This window comes from Silurus aristotelis (genome assembly GCF_946808225.1).
Source record: "Silurus aristotelis genome assembly, chromosome: 13".
Taxonomy (NCBI): Eukaryota; Metazoa; Chordata; class Actinopteri; order Siluriformes; family Siluridae; genus Silurus; species Silurus aristotelis.
Window position 1 is genome coordinate 28198773 of NC_139586.1, and position 24089 is coordinate 28222861.

Below are 24089 nucleotides of genomic sequence, written 5' to 3' on the forward strand. Positions count from 1 at the left end.
GCACTTCCAAATCTTCAGTATAATAAACATATTACACTGAATACTGGGACAAACCATATAAAAATATGCAAATACATAAACTTAATGCACAAAACTATTGGGACACGACTTTTATTCTGTGTCGTTTTCCTCATCCGGTTATTCCACGCACTCAAAATGGTTACACCATGTGGCTGTTTGCATGCAGAACCGCCTGTGGACAGCAGGGGGCAGTGTTTATCCATCCAACTACTGTGCATAAAATTTTTTTTTCATAATAATGTAATTTGGGACACCAGTGAAGAAACTGAGGAGCTTAGAGAACATTTACAGCATTTGGTGGATCCCCTTACAACTGAGCAGTTGAGGGTTAAGGGCCTTGCTCAAGGGCCCTGAAGTTTGGACATGCTGGGATTTGATTTTGTTACCCTCTAATCTCTAGTTCAATGCCTTAACCACTGAACTAGCACTTCCCCTTGGGTATACACACACACACACACACACACACACACACACACACACACACACACACACACACACACACACACACACACACCAGTAGGAACCTGTGATGGACTTTGCATTTACTTTAACTATAATACTGAAGGTGAGACAGCACCTTGACCACCTTCATGGGATGAGATCATCTCCACTCTTGCTGCAGAGGGCATCCTTACTGTAAACACTGGTTATGGAAACTACAGGAGATACTGAGGGTGATGAGGTCTGCTGAACTGATCACCAGGTCAGCACTGTCCATGAATTCTACACCAGGCAGAGCAGAGATGTGAAAATATCACACACACACACACACACACACACACACACACACACACACACACACACACACACACACGCACCAGAAAAAACCTCTACACCCACATGGCCTGGACTGCAATGCTAATGAAAGGTGCTTCTTTCCTCAAGCCATCAGAGCTCATCACCATCAACACCCTTCAGCTCCTGTGCACATGACATTCACTCATACAGACATCCACCCACCCCTCCACATCACACACACACACACACACACACACACACACACACACACACACACACACACACACACACACACACACAGAATCCTTAATCCATCCTCAAAGTTCTTGAGTTGCTCAGTATCTTCATGGATCTTTAGAATGTTGATGTGGAACCATCCTCACACAGAGGGTCTCCATACGATGAGAACCAGAGGGCATCAGGATGGATCGAGCAGATCTGAGGGCAAGAAGAGATGAGAAGACTGGTCACTGGTACCTCAGGAGAGAGAGAGAGAGAGAGAGAGAGAGAGAGAGAGAGAGAGAGAGAGAGAGAGAGAGAGAGAGAAGATGGGCATCATCAAATAATGATTGTTACATTTTAATAGTATTGATAATAATAATAATAATAATAATAATAATAATAACACTTCAGCACGTCTCTATTCTTATAAAATCAAGAAAAATAAATAAAATATATTAAATTTATTTACAGTTAAAAGTGGGGGAAGTTAGTCGGAGTTTTTGTCGATTCAGTGATGTGTGGAATTTTCTGAAAAATCATCACCTGAAAACTGAACATTTCTGGAAATTCATAATCCTCAAAATTCCTAAAAAGATCTGAATAAGGATGAAAAAATCCTGTGGTCATTATATCACCTTGAGATTCTCATTATATAATATAAATTAAAGAAAGAAAGAAAGAAAGAAAGAAAGAAAGAAAGAAAGAAAGAAAGAAAGAAAGAAAGAAAGAAAGAAAGAAAGAAAGAAAGAAATCATAGTGTGTATAATAAAAGCATTAAGACGTGTGTGTGTGTGTGTGTGTGTGTGTGTGTGTGTGTGTGTGTGTGTGTGTGTGTGTGTGTGTGTGTGTGTGTGTAAAAAAGTAGAGGCACGTGATCATGAGTATGAAGCGGATGTACGTTGAGAGGAAACTCTTATGTTTCAGTTACACACGGTGCAAATGTGTTTGTATTTGTGTGTGCGTGTGCGTGCGTGTGTGTGTGTGTGTGTGTGTGTGTGTGTGTGTGTGTGTGTGTGTGTGTGTGTGTGTGTAAAAAAGTAGAGGCACGTGATCATGAGTATGAAGCGGATGTACGTTGAGAGGAAACTCTTATGTTTCAGTTACACACGGTGCAAATGTGTTTGTATTTGTGTGTGCGTGTGCGTGCGTGTGTGTGTGTGTGTGTGTGTGTGTGTGTGTGTGTGTGTGTGTGTGTGTGTGTGTGCGCATGTAGCCACTCTGATGTGGGTCATTACCCCTCTCTCTCCCTGGGGGAAAAGCAGAAAGAGGAGGAGGGGTGGATGGATGAGGGAGTGTGTGGGGGGTTGAGGATCTCAGGGGAGAAGAATCCAATAAATCAGCCCACTGTCTCTGTGCTGACATGAGACTTGTCTGTAAAGTCTGTGTGTGTGTGTGTGTGTGTGTGTGTGTGTGTGTGTGTGTGTGTGTGAGAGAGTGTGAGAGTGTGAAGAAAGACAGACAGACGGACGGACAGAGGGAACGAGAGAACGAGTGAGAATACATCCTCCACTCCAGTGGCATCTTTTGCACGGATGTGGATATAAAAATATCTTGTTCGTGCGCTCGGATGCTCTGTAACAGGACTGGACGCTTTAGGATTCGTTACACAATTACGGATCCAAATCCAAAACAAACCCAAAACGAACGAATCGTCGGTGCATTTCGCCTCTTTGATGCTTCGGGGGTCAAGAAAAGAACAAATGATAAAAAAATATAACTCTCATGTCAGGAACATTTCTACGCCTTGGACCCTTATACCTGCATTGTGCATTCTTCCTAAAAATAGCCTCTTGTTTATCATGTTGAATAATCAACACACATCCTGCAAGCCAAACACACACACACACACACACACACACACACACACACACACACACACACACACACACACACACACACTGCAGCGGCTCCTGCCATCCGCCAGCTTCTCCGTACCACTATTTCTAATAGAAGCTGGAAGGAAGACGAGCTCTTGGCATTAAAATTCATACGGGTGGTGAGGTTGAGGTGTGTGTGTGTGTGTGTGTGTGTGGGAGGGGGGGGGCGTTAATAATTCCCAGCTCCTCCTCTCTCTATAGCCCAGCCATTTCCATCTCTCTTTCTACTCCTTTCCTTTCTTTCTGCCCTTCCCTTCACACTGCTCTCCCCTTATTTCTCAGCAGCACCTTGGGATGGCTTGTGATTCCTTTCTACACTGAGAAAATGACTTTTTTCCACCCCTGTTCTTCTCCTCAACATCTCCAATTATGGCCCAAGCTAAAGGCCTTGTGCCCCTTTGGCATACCAATAAACAGTGTCAGGACATTTTTATCTTCAGCACGACGGTTTAGTCAAATCACCTGAAAACAAGGTGCATTTTATTGGTGTTTTGTTTATTTCATTGTCAGAGAATCGGTTATATAGAACAGAGATGTAAATATTAGATTATAGAAGAATCAGAATCAGATTTATTGCCTGGTATCATGTGCTGCATGTGCAAGAAATTCGTCATGGTGTGCTGGTGCTTTAAATATATATATATATATATATATATATATATATATATATATATATATATATATATATATATATATATATATATATATATATATATGTATAAAATACAATAAAAAAAATTATCTAATATAGTATTTATATAGAGAGAAAATATATTATAATCATCTACTTTAATATATGGAAAAAAATATTATAAATAAATATATATATATATATATATATATATATATATATATATATATATATATATATATATATATATATATATATATATTTTATTAGTATTATTATTTTCCACATCTCTTTTTTCTTATATTTTATCATATTGTATTATTTTTTCTTTTCCTTTTATGTGATGCACACGATTAGACATTATATGTGTATATCTTTACAGATAGATAGATAGATAGATAGATAGATAGATAGATAGATAGATAGATAGATAGATAGATAGATAGATAGATAGATAGATAGATAGAGATGTATTTTTGACATACGTTCTAAAAAAAATTGGTGCATAAAATACAAGAAGCTATTAAACAAAACACAAACAAACAAACAAACAAATCCCAACCCTCCCTTCTTTCTTTCTTTCTTTCTTTCTTTCTTTCTTTCTTTCTTTCTTTCTTTCTTTCTTTCTTTCTTTCTTTCTTTCTTTCTTTCTTTCTTTCTTTCTTTCTTTCTTTCTTTCTTTCTTTCTTTCTTTCGGTTGAACAAAAGCAATCAGTGCACCGAAAGGGTTAACTCGTGCTCGTCCCTGCATCTGATTGGCGCTTCGCCGGCCCGTTGTACCAACGCGGACCAATGAAATCGCACCAGTCCCCGCGCCCCACGTGGGTCTCCTGCGCTCTGATTGGCGGAATCCTGTAGCGTTGATTGTGGCTGGGTCGAACCCCACGTGGAGATTTCATTCAATCAGGGAACAATCGGTGCGATATTTTTTCTCTTTTATTATTTTGTATCGAAATCGTGCGCGTTCTGTTTCTATCATTTGGTAAATGTAAATAGGGACGTTGTTGTGTCCTGTACATGGTGTGCAACTGATTAAGAAAACACACAACACAACACACACAAAGAAGATGATGGTTTTTTTTAGACTGCTGCTGGTCCACACTCAGATCTGGACCATGCCATAATTTTCTGAATGATAAATCCGGACCATCACAGGGCCTTGATTTCATCTCCACTGCTTCATCCACAACTTCATGTGTGTGAGATAATTTAGATGAGATAGAACACCCCCCCCCCCCCCCCCCACACACACACACACACACACACACACACACACACTCTCCTCCTCCACTACCACCTCCTCCTCCTGCTCCTCCTCATCCTCAGTTGCGCGCCGCGGGAGGGATTTGCGTGTTTCCCACAAGAAAAGAAGTCTCAAATGTCCCATTGAAAAGGCGGCCGAGGTTCTCAGTAAAGGGAAGGAAAGAGAAAGAAGAGAAGAGAAGGGAAAGGAAAGGAAAGGAAAGGAGGGAAAGAAGAGCAGAGACGGAGACAAAAGAGGCTGCGCATGCACTAGATGTCGGACTCCACCGGCTTCTCCTCGACCACCGAGCTATCTTCATCTTCTTCTTCATCTTCATAGTATTATTTTTTGTTTATTCCGAGACTTTTCAGCAGCAGGGTGGAGGATCAGGAGCGCTTGCGTGGTTGCTTTCTTTCCTCTTGTTCTCTTTCTGTTTCACTCGAAACGTGGAGACGGATCTCAGGCGCATCCACACGCTGCTCCTGTTCCTGCTGCTCCTGTTCCTGCACGGCGCCTCGGCCACAAGCAGAACAAAGAGAGTTCGAGTGAAGAAATGAGTCCTGCTTCAACCCAACACTGAGGCGACACCAAAACGCACTTGTGAGCTCTCCTGCTCTTTCTTCTGCAACATCAACAAGAAACAAACAGTAACAAACAAACACTGGGAGAACATCGCAAAACCACACCATGTTTCCACAGAACCGACCATCGGTAAGTTCCACCACTTGTATTACTCTCAATAATAATCCTAAACATCACCTTTGTGAACTGAAATGCGCTTTTTGTTTGGTTCCTCCACTGGATTCCACACGTAGTAAATATTTAGCAGTTTCTTTCAACTGGGTCAAAGCTTGTAAACAGGCCTTGGGGGAGGGGGAGGGAGATGTTTGGTGGTGTCTCCTACAAGCAACCATAATTACTGGTTTGTCCCAAGGTTCTGCAAAAAACCTCCAGGAGCCATCCAAGATCCAAGTGGACTTCCTGGTAGCTTTCCTCAGTGTTAAATAGAAAACTTGTGTAGAAATGATACTGAAGGTATTGCGCTCTCACACGGATTGCCGGAGCGCCATATATTTTTTTTTAATCCAAAATTTCAGGATAAATAGATACACTGAGCAATTGAGTAATAGGGGCCTTGCTCAAGGGCCCAACAGTGGCAGCTTGATGGTGCTGGGATTTCAAATCATGACCTTTTGCTTGGAGGTCCAACATCTTAACCCAACATTGTTTCTCAATTTTTTTTGATGTAGATATTTTTTATCGTTTAGTAGTCCAGGTACAAAGTAATGAAATCCAGTTTTGTGCTAGTATTTGAATAATTTACACACACACACACCCACACCCACACCCACACCCACCGTCCCCAATTCCTGTTAACCACCGACCCCAAAAATTCCTTCTCTCCCATTTCCTATGGGCACTTCTGCGGCTTTTTCTTCTCTGAGCTTTTGATTCAAGCGGTTGGATGGATTGATGGAATCCTACCTTACAGTAGGCTGAACATCCACACTACAGAAAGAAACCATGAGCCTCCATCTAACCACCACTTATCCATAATGTTTGGTGTGGAATACACAACCTGAACCTCATTCTGGTGGCAGGTAATAATACATTGTGTAGTCTTCTTCCCATAGTTCATACAGACATCTATTTTATAGACCACATTGATCATGTAGTAACTTTTTAAATCATCTTTCATAGGTATTTAGTAAACATATATTATTTTATAAAGGTTTGTGGACACCTGAGTGTCAGATTTACTGGTATTTACTCCCCCCCCCCCCCCCCCCCACATTATAAGTGCCACTTTCTTCTGGGAAGATGTTCCTCTAGATTTTGTGGAGATTCAAGGAGACACAAGGGTAAAGTTAAGTCAGGTACTGATGTAGGTGAGGTGAGGAGACCTGGGGTGCATTCAGCATTCCAATCATATGTGGTTCTTCCCCAAACAAAGTTCCTACAAACTCAAAGGCACACACTTGTATAGGATGCCGTTTGGACCTCGTTCAACAGGGTCGAGGTCAGAGCGTGACAGCAGATGTTGTTCAACGCCAACCCATGGAAAGCACATCTTCATGGAGGTTTGGGTCGCCCCGGGTCAAGCAAAGGAAAAATTTCATCCAAGGCATCCTTTACAATTGTGACTTCAATTTAGTAGGAAAAGTTCAGGGAAGAACCACATAAGGTCTGGAAAAGTCATCGTGTACGTTAATGTACGTATGTCTTTATCTCATGGAGAACCTTGACTGTAAAAGCGAACATAAAAAAAAAAAGTCGCTGATTTCAGCACCATCTTCTGTGACTATGTAGAAATATACACAATACACATGCGTATCTAATGATCAGGTCTACACAAATATTTCTTCATACAGTGTATGACTTTGGTCTCCACTGTGGCTTCAGGAAAGTGCAGGTCTGAAGCTGTAAACATCTCCATGCTACTGTTTTGTGAAGCTAACATCACCACCGTCCAGGGCAGATGTAACTTTTTTACGGTTGTCCTCTGCAGAACTGATGACCAGCGAGCCATAAACCGTTTTTGGTTTTCAAAGGGCTCTCAAAGGGAAACCAGTTGGAGGAAGTGTGACCATGTGTTAGGCTGTAGGAATACACATTGCTTTCTATACTCGTTAGTGGTCCAGATTTGATCTTGAGGAAGTTTGCAAGACTGCAAACTTTCAATGGGAATTAACAGAAATGAGCAAAATGTGGGTTAAAACGACCAGATTTAATCCAGTTTCCTGCACGTTCATCACACCCACACAGCACATTTCCTGCGAGTTTACAGAGGCCACGCCCCCTACATGCGATGTGCATGCATTCCTGCATCACAACACGCGTGTCAAAAAAGGTTTTTACGTAAATTATCTCTATTTCATCGAATCATGTTTACAACTTGCTTGTGCTGTGTCAGCGATTTTGCAACAAAATGATACAAACAGTAAAATCAGTCAAAGATGTTTTGAAACTGTATTAGTTTCCATTCACGTCAGATCGACCAAACAAATACGTTCCTACTAAGTTTTCCCCCTGTAGAAAGTTTTCCGCCCCTTTGCAACTCGAATCTTGAGACTGAATCCCAGTAATTCCAGTTTGATAGAAATTCTAGGAGTGTCCCCAATTGTTCCCATCTTGCGATGGACATTTTCCACATCTCCAAATGCTCCTAATCTTCAGCTCACAGTAGTGTCTTCAAGCGTCTGACTCATTCCTACTCATCATCTCCTCTCCATGGAATTCGCGAGCACTCTTTCCCGGTTCATGAGCGAGTTCCTGCCAGAAGGCATGGCTTGATGGAAATCCCTCGAACGGAGCAAACAAATACTTTTGAGAATATTCTTTAGTAAGGGAGCCACCTCGAGCAATTAACACAGCTGACAACCCGGCTGGCCGGCATCGCTAATGTATCCTGACAGCAGTGGAAATTTGCATAACGAGCTCGTGGAGACAGGAGAGAGAAAAGATGTGGCACTAATGAAACAGGTGCCTGGCATAACCCCCCTCCCCCTCAACACACACACACACACACACACACACACACACACACACACACACACACACACACACACACACACACACACTATCCCATCCCCCTTCTGTCTAAGTGAGCGATTACGAGGACATTCCTAGAAGCTTCGAGCTGCCAGGGCCTGAGATCGATAAAATAGGACCCTGTCTGGGTCAGATTCCTGGGGGTGGTGCTTTTTAATATGCAAATAGCTGTCAGGTGTTGACACCGAATTTGACTGATTTATTGATGGTGGAACTGTAGGTCTACGGTGGTGTGTGTTTCTATGGATTTGTGGGTTGGACAGTGTGTGTTTTGCAGGACAAGAGAAGGTCAGTGGTATCAGAAGGTGGATGTTTCGGATGACTGTCAGATGCTGGTGGTGTTTGGGTTCGGCAAGGCGTTTTCACTAAAGATGGAACGATGCCGATGTTTTCTTTACTGGTGCCTCTACTAATGCTGGACTTCTGATCGGAATGTCGTGAGTTCAAATCCCATCACTGCTAAGCTGTTGGACTTACGAGCAAAGCCGTTAAACCTTACGTTCTCAGTGTAAATGACAGAAATTATAAAATCTTGTTGTTTGCACCAATACTGGTCCTGCGTATCCTCGTATCAGAATTTTAGAGCATCACCTACATAGCACTGATCTATATTTAGTATTTAGTTCACTTCTTGACATAATATTTAGAACCCTGATTGTGGGATCAAAAGCTGTAAATAAAACCTGCCAATTCTTGAGTCTCTTGAATTGCACAGATGATCTTTGTCCAGGTAGAAATCTGTCATTTGGTGCAACAATTATTTGCTTCCGTTTTCTTTTCGAGGAAGAAAAACGAGATAACGGCAACTTACATACTTGCTAATACACGCTCCGTTCCACAGTAACATCTCCTGATATCTTACTTGGCTTGTACGTTGTGGCGCAGGGAAATGGGAAATTTTGGAACTATAAGTTGCTGCTCACTGGGGCACCTGCGATTGTGGAGTTTGGACATTGGATTGTTCAAAGGCTCTGGCATGGAGAAGCTGATGTTGGATCTGTGATGATCTCAAATGTTGAGCTGTTTTATGAGTTGCTCAGTAGCTCCTGGTACCATAACATCAACTGACTGTATAAAACTGTAGAAAGAACATTACTCATAATCACACACTCCAGTGCTCATGTTGGTTTTCATTCTCCAGTGTTCTGTATTGTTTAAAGACTATAATCACACTCTTGATGTCACCCAAATGAGGATGAGGTTCCCCTTTTGAGTCTGATTCCTCTCAAGGTTTCTTCTTAATAACATCTAAGGGAGTTTTTCCTTCACCACAGTCACCATGGCTGCTAATCAGGGATAAATACACATCATTCACTCTTGATTTCTGTAAACTGCTTTGAGACAATGTCCATTGTGAAAAGCGCAAAAGAAATAAACTTGACTTCCCGTTAGTAGTAATGGAGCAGTGGAGGGTTCACTGTAAAACCTTTCATTAGAATGGTGATTAGATGGTGAAGAGTGGTGCGCAAAAGGAATTTCGGCATCGGTACCAGTTAGGACGTCATGAAAAAGTCTAAGGATCAGCAGTCAAAAAGAAGTCCCCAGGTGGTCCCCATTTTAGAGAATACTGGGGCTGTTCGGGCTGCCATCGTGAGGAGCCCTCGCCACAACATGGAATTGAGTCTCCTATGCCACTTCAGATGTCTAACCAGTGGTTTGAGCCCCTGTGGGATATGAACCGGTTCAGGGGAAGTGTATGTGCAAGTGGTAAAGTGGTAGGCGGACATATGCTAGCTGTAGCGTAGCACTTTGTTTCTCCAAGGCTGAATTATAAAGCTGATTTGGCACTTTTTTAGGTTATGCCCATCTCGGAATGGTTTTATGGAGATCCCACACTGCAAGCAAGGCTTTGATTGCTACATGCCGATTTTTTTGGCCCGATATGTTTGGCTGATTTTCTTTTTTCCCCCCTTTCTCATTAAATGTAAGAGTTAATTATTAAGATGTGATACAGAAAATTGTTTAAACGTTTATTGAACACAATCCTCTCTATTCAGAAGGATTGCTAACAATACAGCTCCAACAATTATATTTTCATTCTCTCTTTAAAGGTAGTATCATATTGAAACCAGTGAAATATCCAGATTAAGATCTAGATTAAGAATGAAGGATAAGAACTTGAAGCCCAGGTAATACCAGGCTGACAGCTGGGCAATGTCGGTTGGATTTTGATCGTCGGTCGGCTTTTGTTTTTTTCCACACTGTTGGCTTTCTTCTGCCGACATCAACTGTTTATCGGACAATTCAGCAAATCGGTCAAATTGGTGTTGGAGCTCGTTGGCGAGAAAGAGAAAATCGATTGGATGTTCATCTTGGCACATGAGGAAAAAGAAAAACCTGACTAACGCAAACAACGATTGAGTAAAGAAGGAACACAACACTTGTCATTCTTGCTCTTCTTCTTTGCAACTTAGCAGACGTGATTGAAAAAAGCTACACAAATCCGTTAGTAATAATCATGGCAGATTAAAACGCTGCTCTCGTTATATTTTCAGAGTTGTAGCTCTGTTCGTTTGGATGCCGAATATAGACTACTGCCACCTGCTGGTATGGGGGAGTTCTGTTCATTTATGCAAGAACTTAGACGCTAGTTGGCTGCCAGGTCTAGAAGGTTTTCTAAAAACAGGTAAGCTGACTTGCCAAACCAAACTGAAACCAAACCAAAAAGTGCCGGCTGTCGCGTTAGAATCTTCAGTGGTTCTCGGAAAAGAGGGCAGAGTTAATTGGATCCAGTCGTTCATGCTCGCCATGAAGCCTCTTAAATGTTGTTTGGGTTCTTTATAGAATTTCCTTCTTCGTCTTGCAGGTATGCGGTGCTCCGCCAGGAAGTATCGATCCAATAATGGAACCCAGTTCTATGCGAACGGAAATAGAACTGGAGCCAGAAAGATTGATTGTATGGCCGTGATGCTTATCAGTTCTGCTATATGAAGCTATTAAACAGACTGCTGGCTTTCAGGGGAAAAAAAGGCCCACAATCCTTTTCCAGGAGTCGACTTGCACCTGTGGAATACAATGGGAGGTGAAGATCAGAAAAGGGGGATGGGAAGATAAAGAGGAAGAAGGGAATAGAGCCAAATGTCATCCTCCCACCCTTCCTGTCCCTCTCCTTCCTTCAATCCGTCCCTCCCACTCTCTGTGACCAGCTCTTGCCATTAAATAGCCTTCCTCTTCTTGTTTTTCGGATTCTTTCTTCAGTATGGGAGGAGTGTGTGTGAGTGTGTGTGTGTGTGCTCTCGCTCCCTGCTAGGCCTGAGCTGTTTGAGTCCAGGCATCTGGATGGCAGATTGAATTGCAGGGTTGGGGAGAGAAGCTCGTTATGAGCTCGAACAATGCATCAGCCCTCTTGTGAGCTCCAACCCCCCACCCCAATACCCCAGCCCCCTTTGCTTCAGACCTTGAAGGAAAGAAATTCCCCTCTGACATCCCCACCCCACCCACCTCAACTATCTACTCAGTGCGAACCTCACACTTCCATGTTGGTAGTTTGCATATACACCTACATTCACCTGTAAGTATGCAAATTTCACTGTAATGCAAAAGTGTTTCGACTGTAACCTTCAGTATAGAAAATGTCAGTCATATGTAATTTGGGGGAAAAATCCAGGAGCTGAAAATCTAATCTCACCTCTTTCTCTCTGGATTGGATTCAACTTTGTTATTGTGCAGGGTAGAAATACAGGGCCAATGAAACGCAGTTAACAAGAAGTGCACATAGCAATGCATGAGTAAATAAGTCTAATATAAATATTTAAATATACAAATGTATATACAATTAACATACTGTGCGAAGGTGCATTTATATACGAGGTGGTATCGAAAAGGTCCGAAACTCGCGCTGTTTACAAGAAAGTAATTTATTTATCTACGTTTCCACACTATCCATCACTATCAAAATAGTCCCCTTGCAAAGCAATACAGCGCCGCCAACATTCTTCAGAAACGTGTCCTGAAAGTCTTTATGTAGTGTCAAACACCCTCTGCTTTTCGTGCTGGATCTCTGCAATTGTGTTAAAACGGCGAGCTTTTGGCACACTGACTTACGAAGGTTGGTGCTCCCTGTGACTGTGCGAAACAAGTATTTTATTTAATTATTTTAAGTACTGTATACAAAATAAAGTAACCACGTTAGGACCATTTATTTTAAGCTTACAATGTTCAGAAAGCACAAAAGAGAACATTTTGGAGGACTTTCTAGAACACTGTTGTTCATGCATCTGTTACCGTGAGACGAGTTTCATCGTGAGAGGCGGAGTCTAGTTCCGAGGATGCAGCAAGTTCTGAGGCATTACTGTATTTTTAGTGATTTGGGTGACGGCGTGATCTTGTGTCTGTATAATTTAATGCTTGGCGCTGCAGCATAATGATTTCCTGCATGAATGTACAGGTGTTTCTAATTAAGTAGCTGTTAAGTGTGAAGACCAGGACACACCAAGCTGACAGTTGGTCATGGGTGGTTTTTGAGTAGGGGTTGAATGATATGGGTTTTTCTCTGGCCGATGCAGATATTTAGAAATCACTGCAACCGATGGCTGATATGATGATTTTTTTTTTGCCTGATATATTTTTCTGAACCCCCCCTTCATCTTGTTAGCAGGTTTTGGTAGCCGAGCCATCCAGTAACATAAAATACAGCTGGTTGATGACTCGCTAACATCATTTCCAAATGTTATTCTCTAAATGTAGCATCATATTTAACCAATTAAATATATAAAGCTAGAATAAGGACGATGGACACACCAAGCTGATCAATATCATCACAGCGGATCATCCGTCTCCATACCCCCCTGTTCTCTACATCTGCATCTTTCACACCAACTACCTGCATGACTTCCTTCACCACATCCATAAACCTCCTCCTTGGTCTTCCTCTTTTCTTCCTTCCTGGTTGCTCCATCTTCAGCATTCTCCTACTGATATACCCCATGTCCCTCCTCTGCACATGTCCAAACCATCTCAATCTCACCTCCCTCACCTTGTCTCCAAAATTTCGTACATGCGCTGTCCCTCTAATAAACTAATTTCTAATCCTGTCCATCGTCGTCACTCCCAACGAAAACCTCAACATCTTCAGCTCTGCTACCTCCAGCTCCACCTCCTGTCTTTTACTCAATGCCACTGTCTCTAATCCATACAACATCTCAGGTCTCACCACAGTCCTATAAACGTTCCCTTTCACTGCAGATTCTCTTCTATCACAAATCACTCCTGCTATCACTCTTCTCCACCCTGCCTGCACTGTTGACCCCAGGTACCCGAACTCCTCCACCTTCTCCACCTCTTCTCCCTGCAACCGCACCCCTCCACTGCCCTCCCTCTCATTCACACACATGTACTCTGTCTTACTCCTACTGACTTTCATTCCTCATTCTGCTCTCCTGCACTTCCTCATTCCACCACCGCGTCTCTTTGTCTTTCTTTCTATATCCAGATGTCACACCAAGTACGTTTCTAGCCGTCTCCATTATCACTTCTGCAGTAGTTGCCCAACCATCCAGCACCTCGTCACCACCACCGAGCCCCTGTCTGACCTCTATGATATTCTGATTTTTGATCTGCAAGTTTGATTTGGCACATGTTTTACGCTGGATGCTCTTCCTAACACAACCCTCCCCATTAATCTGGACTTGGGACCGGCACTAAGAGTGCACTGACTTGTGCATCACTAATGGCTGGGTTTGATCATCAATGTAATGTCAGGCAATTTTTGAGTGTCAGTCGGCTTTAGTTTTTTCGGTGTGTTTCGCACTGTTTAGTCGAAAGTTTTTCCGGGACGAAAGCAAGCTAAGAGGTTAAGTGAAGTAGGTTAAGTCTTAAGCAAGGAAATTCACAGACACTTGTCATTCTTGCCACTTGTCTTGTCGCCTCATTTGCCCATTATTTTCATAAAATCTTCTGGTGTGTTCGAGTGCAACTGTATGTAAATGCTGTTAAAAACAGACCTGTCCGTGGTCAGTAATGCCTCAAACACTTGTCGTACTTTCACTTCCTTGCTCCAAGGCAAACGAATCCCTTCCAAGTCTTGTTTATTAAACACTGACAGATGTGGTGAGAGACAGACAGACAGACAGACAGACAGACAGACAGACAGACAGACAGACAGACAGACGACTGGAATGATAGGACTTCCTTCACTTCACTGGAGCTTTTGTCTGCTTGTCTGTCTGCATTACCCCGAGCCTGGGCTTTTAATGGCTCTGGCAGCCTGGTGGGAGTATCTCCTTTACCAGGTCCCTATTCTCCCACTTAATTCTAATCCTAAAGCTAAAGTCTTAATTCACATCAAACCACCCCCCCCCCCCCCCCCCATCCATTCGTGCGACTAAACTTGTACGTCTCTTAACGGTGTATCACCCAACAATGCTTCCTGTGTCTGATCACCTCCACCACCACCAGCGCTCCTTCTTCACCCCCATCATTAAAGCGCCCGCTAGCTTGTCTTTCATGTGTGTCCTCCTTTCCATTGTGCACAAGGCATATTTGTAGAAACACACACTTACGCGCGCGCACACACAGGCGCCGATGCAGCGATGCTTTCACATAATGTGCATTAGTCAGCTTTTGATAGCGGGCACTATGACGTCCAGAAGGTGGAGCAGGAACGGGCACATCAAAAGATCATGTTACTAATGCAGATCCTCCCTGCTTTTCTGCTCAGTGCACATGTGCACTTTGTTCATGCCCTGACTCCAAACACACACCAATGTACGATTATAGCCAATCGAAAGCACAGATATGTGCGTTCTCAATGAGAAATATAGTGTAGTCCATAATAAGCTGATGGACTGTTGGTATGGAAGTTTGAGAAATTGTTCTCCATAGCAACGTGGTGGTGGAGGAGGAGGGGGGGGGGGGGTGTTGGGCATTATTATCCCCCACACAAGAGATTCTCCATTTTCTTGCTTCTCACTTGTGCTGCAGTAAGGCTGCAAAATTATAGGAATTTTCAAGAAACTTTCCATAGGAATTAACTGAGAATTTGCTAAATTGCAGGTTAGTCTAGAACAAGGAACTTTAAATACAGTTTGGGGAAAAAGAAGTCTAGCAGGATAATTTAGCTTGAAACCAAAAGATTGAATGCAATTTCAGTTGAATTTCTACCTGCACATTTATATATTCCTACATTATACCATTTCTCGAATCCTGCACACAAAATAACGCCGTCTCGCCGAGTTTTCCCGTAAGTTGCCTAAATATTACGTCAATTTATGTTTAAAACTTCCTTCTGCTGTGTGTCAGCTGTTCGGTCAGAAATGTAATTTTCAAAAAATCTGTTAATTTGCATGCATATCATTTTATGAGCAAACAAAATGTCGTTTATATAAATTCCCACAATTATTCATTAAATCCTATTATTTCTTGTAAGTTTCCAACCTGGAATGTTTCCAAAATTCCAAAGATTCAAGTTCCCATAGAAAGTTTCAGAAAATTTACACAACATTTCCCTCCACCTTGCAACTCTAATTACCATCAGTGCGGAGTCGTTTATTATTTTAGTGTGAGATGCGAGATTTCCTAACAGTTAACATTTTTTTTAAGATTCTAGTGTAGCTCAAAAAGGAAAAGGAGATATAAATCTCAAACTAGTTTTCCAATTAATGTGTAATAACAAATTAATAACATACAAAAAAAAAAAATGCGTCTAAAACTCCGGTCTGAGAGTTAATCACGTTCGCAGCATAAAAAAACCCTCCTGTTATAATGTCGTTTATGATAATGAGAGAAATCGCAGATTTATAATTCATATAATAAGCGCCCACATTAAACTTTCGACTCTATGCCATTTCGCTTTCAGCAGGTCTGCATTAGATGATGGTGGACTTTACTGAGACCTGGGTTGGATCTTACTTGCAGATAACCGATTAATCAACCAATATTTTTTTAAATGCATACAAACTTTATCACATGATACGAAGTAAAAAAACAATACTGAATCACAAAAATGTGGTAACGGAAACAAATATAACAATCGATTCATAAATAAAATTATATAAATTATAATATAGCGCTCTCCGTGCAGCACGCAGTCTCGCGTGTAAAAACAAACGGCATTCTTATTCGAGCTCAAGTGTACATCTTGTCTTTCTCTATCTTTTTTCTTTGAGTTTATCGCCTTCTTGTTTTCCGCCCATGAGTGCAGTAGTTTTTGGAGTGTGACAGTTTGGAGTGAAGTTGATTTTAAAATATAGTTAATTACAATACTTCAAAAGAAACATACTTAAAAGTAAAATTACAGTATTCAAAAACGGATTTAAAAAGTAGAGGGATTTAAATAAAAAATTTTTTAAAGTAAATCTAATTCATTACTTTCCACCTCTGGGTGTAACTGAGGTCATTAGCATTATGTAAATGCCACCAATGCCTGTTTTCATTGAATAAAATCCGGGTTGGGATGCAGGCCTACGCTCGCTGATGGATGCTGTGGTGTGAACGTCCAGTTTAAACAAAAAGATCATGTATTGATGGTGTTCTGGAGATATGATAAGTTTGGTGATGTGATCTCCTGCATTCACTCTGTTGTATTTGTGTTCAGAGGGAATCTCCTGTATAAGAGCTTTTCTTTTCCAACATTTTCGAATGTTGAAACAAAGCTTCCCTTAAACATTTTTGCTTTGCACACAGGCTCCTCTCCAGGGCCCTCCAGGGGCCTCGGCTTCGGTGGTGGCAGCAGCGGCGGCGGCGGCAGCGGCTGCGGCGTCAGGAACAGCGCAGTCCTTAAAACTCACCTATCCTGAGACCCTGGACCGGATTAAGGAGGAGTTTCAGTTTCTTCAGACACAGTACCACAGGTATAACCCACCTATTTACTGGTGAAGAACATCTAATACTCTTATTAGAACACACTCTATGAACCAAAGCTTGTGGATACCTGATTATGAGATTGGTATGTGCTTTTTGAACATCCCATTCCACATTTACTGTTATTATAACCTTCACTCTTCTGGGAAGATGTTCCACTAGGGTTATTTTTGTGGAGATTTGAGGAGAATTATTTTGCCACAAGGGTGTTCGTCTAATACAACTTCCAACCCATGGAAAGCTGGTTTTGTTCACCTGGAACAGGTTATGTTCTCCAGTTTTGTGGAAGCCGTTTGGGGAAGAATCACATATCAGGAGGTGGTAGCTTGGTTAAGACATTGGACCTTGTATCAGCAGGAGAACATTTACAACTTCCCATGTGAAAATATCTTCACGGACCTGTCTTAGTGCACAGGAGCATTGTCCTGCTGGAACAGGTTTGGGTCTCGTAGTTTGGTGATGATGATGACTGATTTTGGGATTGGTTTACCTCCAGATTCTGAAGAAAATATTTGGAGGTTAATGAAACGGATCCATGGAAGAGGAATTATGGTTTGGTTATAGACATGTTCTTCAGTGAAAGTGTAGAGCTAAACTTTGGGATGGCAGGAGAGCATAGAAATTATTTTTTAACAATTTTAATATTATTTTCTGGTAATAAGGGAACATTGATATTCCAAGGTTTTTTCTTTTCTTTCTCTAAATCTTTCTTTAAACCTTTTTAATTTTCCTTATCAATGTGGAAAATTGTAAATAATTGCTTCAAATGCTGTCTCGGTGAAGATAGGAAGATGATATTCCAGGAAGCTGATGGAACACACACACACACAGCTTTGATTCTGTAGCTTAGCGTTTGATCTTTGATGTGCACTCTAAATCTCAGGAATGTGGCCAGGGCAGACACGACTGGCTGAGATCTCTGGGACGTTGCTGGCGTCCCTTCTCATCACAGCTCTGTCAACCTCTCCCAGCTCTGTGCCAGCTCTCTCCTGGCATACGTTCACACGCTCGCTGCTTCAGGTCTGAGAGCCAGAACGGGAGAATTTATCTTCTCTCCAAACCCCCTGATTGTCAGGCCTTGCTTTTTTTGCCAGCGTTAAGACCAAATAAACACATGTTCAATGTTCAAATCGCTGTCCACCCGCTCCGATGATCGCCCGGTTTGTGGATTTCTTCCATCTCCACTGGTGTTTCAGCCTCGTGTATGCTCCACTAGCTTGCTTGCATACACACACACGCACACACACACACAGGCCGTCTTCAGGAAATATCAGCTCATTCAGCCAGAGTGAGACATAAAATGTTTGGAATGATTTTCTTTAGAAACGTTGATGGCTCCAGAATCATCAACTACATAGTTAACTTCTCACCACACAAGCTGTTCGGAACGGCGGTTATTTTTCCGCTGTGAAAATGACCACGGAGCGGGAGAACAGCCTCCCCGCGGGGTTGTAAGATCATATGATGGAAGTAGCCTTAAGCTGAATCGTGACAAATAATTCTGAGGAAAAAACGAGACACCTGAGAGATTTGAAGGATCAGCTTGGCTTTCTTTTGCTGCTTGTAGGTCATTTTTTTTTGCCGGTTAGGTTCTAATGCTTTTTATACACACACCATATATTGGGGAAAGTTTGCAGACACCTGGTCATAAGCATGGCATGTGTATTTATTTAAAAAAAAAAATTCTTTTGAGCATTTTTGTTCAGACACGAGGGTGTTGGTAAAGTCAGGTACTGGTGTAGATGAGGTGAGGAGGCCTGAGGGGTGAAGTCAGTGTTCACATTCATTATGTTCAATAGGGTTGAGGTCAGAGCTCTATAGCAGATCTTCCACTCCAACCCACGGAAAGCTTTGCTCTGTGCACAGGGTCATCGTCATGCTGGAACAGGTTCGGGTCTCCTAGTTCAAGTAAAGGGAATGTTATAGGGTACTACATCCAAAGATGCCTTATTCAGTTGTGTGTACACGTGGCTAAAAAAAGTCAGCTGTCCCAATACTTTTGTTCATATAGCGCATGTGTGGGATAAAGGTTTTTTTTTTTTTTTATTATTCGTCCCAAACAAACTTATATGCAGGATACAACTTTTTAATGAAAATAAAAAGTTGAAAAAGAAGAATCATCTTGAATCTACAGCGTTAGCCGCTAGGCACTTCCTGGTTAGCGGCTAACGCTGGCGCTATGGATTCTTTAGTGTTTCATTTCTTCAAGAATTTTTTCTTAATAGTTCAGAAAAAATTCTGACTTCCACATATCGAGGGAGTGAATGAATGAAGGATGGAAGGAATTTAGACATTTTTGTTCTACAAATAAGTAGAACAGTTACATATCTTTATCATGTGTGTTTTTTATATATATATATACATATAACAGTTTACATTTTTAAAGGAAATTTCAATAAAATGCCTACTCGGTTAATAATATAAAATAATACTTTATAAAAATTTTATAAATCAGATTATACAATAAACGTTAATATATTAATTAAATTGAGAAATTAAATCGATTGAATACAATTAAACAAATAATTAAAAAAAACTAATTGAATAGTTTACATTTGTTAGACCCCATTATGGATGGATAGATGATTTGTGCTTGTTTAATGAGACATTATCAAGGACATGATCAGTTCAGTCGCATGTATAATTTTATTCGTAAATTATCTCTAATCTACAGCTGAGAAATTGAAGGTTTAGATCTTTGCTCAAGGAACCAGCAGTGGCAGCTTGGAGGTGCTGGGATTTGAACCCATGTCCTGCAGCATTTTAACAACTGAGCTCCCACCACTTCTCTAATTTTCACATTGACCATCTGAGATCTACTCCTGTGCAAGAACATGCATTTTTTCTAGCACAAAATTGATCTCTATCTGGTTTTTTGGGGTTACATCTTGACCCACTTGGATCAAAAAAATTAAAACATTCTCACACAATCCTTTGCACAGTGCAGGGAATTTTTACTTAATCCATAGTGTTCACTGAGCTACCACTTCCCTGCTTGTATACTTTTCCGATATATTGTATGCTCTGATCATTCTTCTTATTTTTATTAAAAATTCTAAATAATTGAATGTAGAAATGTAAATAAATGTATTGTAATTGGTTTAATACTAATAATGATGGTTATTTCTAACATCATTGTATTGATATTGATATCATTCACAGCTTCTCTAAATATTTAATAATTTACCCCGATCAGGCACAACATTATGATCACTGACTGGTAAAGTGATAAACACTGATTATCTCCTCATAATGGCACCTGTAAGTGGGTGGAATATATTTAGGTAAGTGAACATTATGTCCATTAACTACTTCAGCATTTTGACTGCTTATGGCCACCCATGACCCTGTTCCTTCCTTAGACCACTTTTGATAGATACTGACCACTACAGACTGGGAAAATGCTCTGACCCAGTCGTCTAGACGTCACAATTTGGCAAACTTAAATACCATCAAATATTAGCTTGGTGGTGCTGGGATTGGAACTCATGACCTTCCGAATCAAATCTTCATGGGTTATCAAGACACCCAAAAAGATAGAGATCGATTATGAACTGCAAAAGATGCATGTACTTTCTCAGCGGTAGTTTTAGCCTTAACCAGTGAACTCCTACTTTATCCCATTATATTATCACCTGTAGAAAAACCTTCTGAAATCTACTCCTGTGCAAGAACATTTTTTTTTTGTGTGAACTGTTCTGTGGGTGTATTGATGAACCACCTAGATCCAAAAAACATTCTTGCACAGAATCTCCTGCACTGTTTCTCTGCTAGGCTTCTTCAAAAGGTTGCGTGCAAGCCATCGTGGCAGAGTTCCCAAAAATCCCCCTTTAGGTCAGAGAGCAGATTACCGTCGGCCTGCTTTTGACTTTTCGTTCTGTTCCTGCTCTGGTGCCAGCTTTCTCTAACCGTCTTGTAATCAATGCCCCCCAGGGTGTTCATCTTGTTCTAGGTAAAACATGCCCTTCCACCACACACACACACACACACACACACACACACACACACACACACACACACGCACAGGCACAGGCACAGGCACAGACAGAGCTTAGCTATACATAGCAAGGCTCAGACTTTCATTTTAGCTGTGGTGTTTGAGGTTGATTGCTGGATTAGAGGACAGGACAGAGAAAGAGATGATTTACAGCTGAAACAAGAACAGGTGTGTGGTGTTTGGTTGGTTGGTTGTTTTATGTCGCCCTCACAAGTAGTGGTTGACCATTAGTGGATTATACCGATAGCTAGGTTCGATTGAACCTGCCGATAACCGATTAATCAACCAAAACTTTTTTTTAACACACTATTAAAAAAAAAGTACTGAACTTTTATTTAAAAAATCCGAAATAAATTAACGGTACCAGTGATTTGCCTCTAGAGGCCTCTCTCGTAAATGTAGAACACAACCCGGAAAAACTATCAGTATCAGTCGACCTTTACTCACATGGCACACAGTGCACAACAGAACCGGATTGTTTTCTCACTGCAGGAACATTTTCAGGAACCAGATGGTCACAAATCCCTCTTCAAGTACCGTAATATCAGAGCTGCGTAATTGTTCGAGATCAATATCGGAGCATTTACGCAGTAACTGAGTGCCCCGTGTCGTGCCCCAACACAAGATCTTCGTTATATTAGAATGTATTTCGCAAACCATTGGGCTTAACTTCTAACCCGGGGTTTTTGGCTCGATCCCATCCCTGAAAAGTCTGGTTTGGTTATGATGAGAGGTGGAAGTGAGGGAAGGAAACTCCATTTCCTTTCCATTTCCATTTAAGAGCACAGGAAAGGGAACCAGACAGGTTGATTTAGGAAAGATCTCAAGCTTCTCCCAGATCGGGTGGAGTTTTGCTTATTCATTTTAGTTTTTCAAATGGATCCACTTTGGAAAGTGTTTTCAATAAGCTATTTTTAAATGAAAATGTATTAGTTTAGACATGGCCTAATTCTGAGTAAACCATTGTTATAGGAACACTTGATGTAGCAGGATGGTCAGGTCCAGAATCCTTGTAGAGGTTCTTGTTTGATGATTGGCATAAAAGAACGTGTTGTACATGCACGGCAGGATTAGATACCAGTCCCAGGTTTGTGATGGATCATAGTCGTCAATGTGTGTGTTTCTTTTTATATAATGTCTATGATTCCTATTGTGCAGTTGAAGATCAAACCAGGAACTTCTGACTGATGACAGAACTCATTCGTTCCTGTGAATATTCCAGGGGAAAACCTGCTTCCTGTGAGCTACACAGGCGTAAGGTGAACTCCAGATCTAAATGGAAGCAGGGTTGAGTGCTGTCGCATGAGCTGGTATGAAGGCTTTTAATCAGAAGGGAGGGACGGGCTGCAGACAGGAGGCTCTCATTATTCTAATGATCCTCATTTGCGCCATCTTTCTCTTTCCCTTGCACATATACACACACACAAACACACATAAACACACAAGCGTTCAAATCATTCCAGTATGTTGCGTTTCTGGCTCGCGCAAGACTCCAGACTCGACACGCAAACATGACTTTCCACGAGGCCACGTGCTCCCATTGGCTCTGGTACAGTTCATGTGATGTTCATCAGTCTTCGGTTTGTGGTTGAGGTTTGTGCAGCACATGGAGCAGGTCTGTGTGGCCCAGTCACTCCCCAGGGAGAGTGTGGGCGTGTGTGGGCGTGTGTGTGTGTGTGGGCGTGTGTGTGTGTGTGGGCGTGAGTGTGTGTGTGTGTTTTAAACATGTTAGTGGTGGTTTTGTGGAAATGTTCTTTAATCTGTTGGAGAGTGCTGAGTCAGGGGTGTGTGTGTGTGTGTGTGTGTGTGTGTGTGTGTGTGTGTGTGTGTGTGTGTGTGTGTGTGTGTGTGTGTGTGTGTGTGTGTGTGTGTGTGTGTGTGTGTGTGTGTGTGTGCGCGCGCGCGCGCGCGCGTGCGTGCGCACATGATCCACTATATCCTCTATAGAGTATATGGACCAAAGCTTGTGGACTCTTGAGCATAAGATTGTGTTGTTTTTTTTTTAGAATCTCATTCCACATTCAAGCCACATTCACTCAATACAATAAACTCCACTCTTCTGGAAAGATGTTCCTGTGGATTTTGTGGAGATTTGAGATTCATTCAGAAGAAAGGGTGTTAGTAAATTCAGGTAGTGATGTAGGATGAGAAGGTGAGGAGGCCTGGGGTGCAGTCAGCGTTCACATTCATAATGTTTAATAGGGTTTGAGCTTTAGAGCAGGAAGTCTTTCACATCTTCTAACATTAGTGTTATATGTGGTTCTTCTCCAAAATCTTCTCTCAAAGTTGGAGGCGCACCTTTTGGACTCATAATCTTGTTCAGTAGAGTTGAGATCAGAGCTCTATAACAGAAGATCTTCCACGCCAACCCATATCTTCAAGGAGCTGGCTTTGTGCGCAGGAGCATGAGCATGGTCATGCTGGAGCAGGTTCGGGTCTCCTGGTTTTAGTAAAAAGTGAACTCTCTCTCCTCTGAATGAAAATTTCTTGCTACCACATTCAGATGTTGTATACATTTTGCCATCACTTGAGCGCAGAGAATCAAACCTGTTCCAGCATTAAACCATGCTCCTGTGCACAAAGCCAGCTCCATGAAGGTATGGGTTGGAGTGGAAATATCTTCCATTATAAAAAGCTCTGATCTCAAGTCTACTGAACAAGATTGTGCGTTCAAAGGGAGTGCCTCCAGCCTTGAGAGAACAGTTTGGAGAACCAACCACATATAACTGTTAGAAAGTCAGGTGTCTGAATACTTTTGTCCCTTTTGTGTATACTGGATTGTTGTCAGACATGTTTTGGGTTGATGTTGCCTTCAGAACAGGTATGGGTGGAGCTGTGTGTATGTGTGTGTGTGTGTGGTGGGGGGGTGGGGGGTATTTCAGAACATTGCAGGCATTCAGTTTCGTATGTGTGTGAGGGAGAAGGGGAGGGTGGAATATGGTCCTGAGAGGGTGTAAAGTCTAATGAGGCTGTCGGTGGTTGTGTGCAGGGTCACAGCGTGGCAAGAAG

At 41.8% G+C, this 24089-nt stretch overlaps 1 protein-coding gene across 9 annotated transcripts in view; it reads left to right on the forward strand.

Annotated features, from left to right (window-relative positions):
- The first annotated feature begins 4265 nt into the window (after positions 1-4265).
- The window catches only part of tle2a (TLE family member 2, transcriptional corepressor a), a 44908-nt gene continuing 25084 nt past the window's right edge, over positions 4266-24089 (forward strand). For 2 of the 9 annotated variants that reach the window (XM_083559136.1, XM_083559138.1), the window contains exons 1-2: positions 4267-5443; positions 16907-17073. In XM_083559136.1, the coding sequence (XP_083415262.1) occupies positions 5420-5443; positions 16907-17073 (191 nt within the window). In that variant the 5' untranslated portion in view covers positions 4267-5419. Of the gene's footprint in view, positions 5444-8341; positions 8722-16906; positions 17074-24089 lie in introns of those variants that run through there. The other 7 variants (XM_083559133.1, XM_083559135.1, XM_083559137.1 and 4 more) reach the window with 5 other exon arrangements.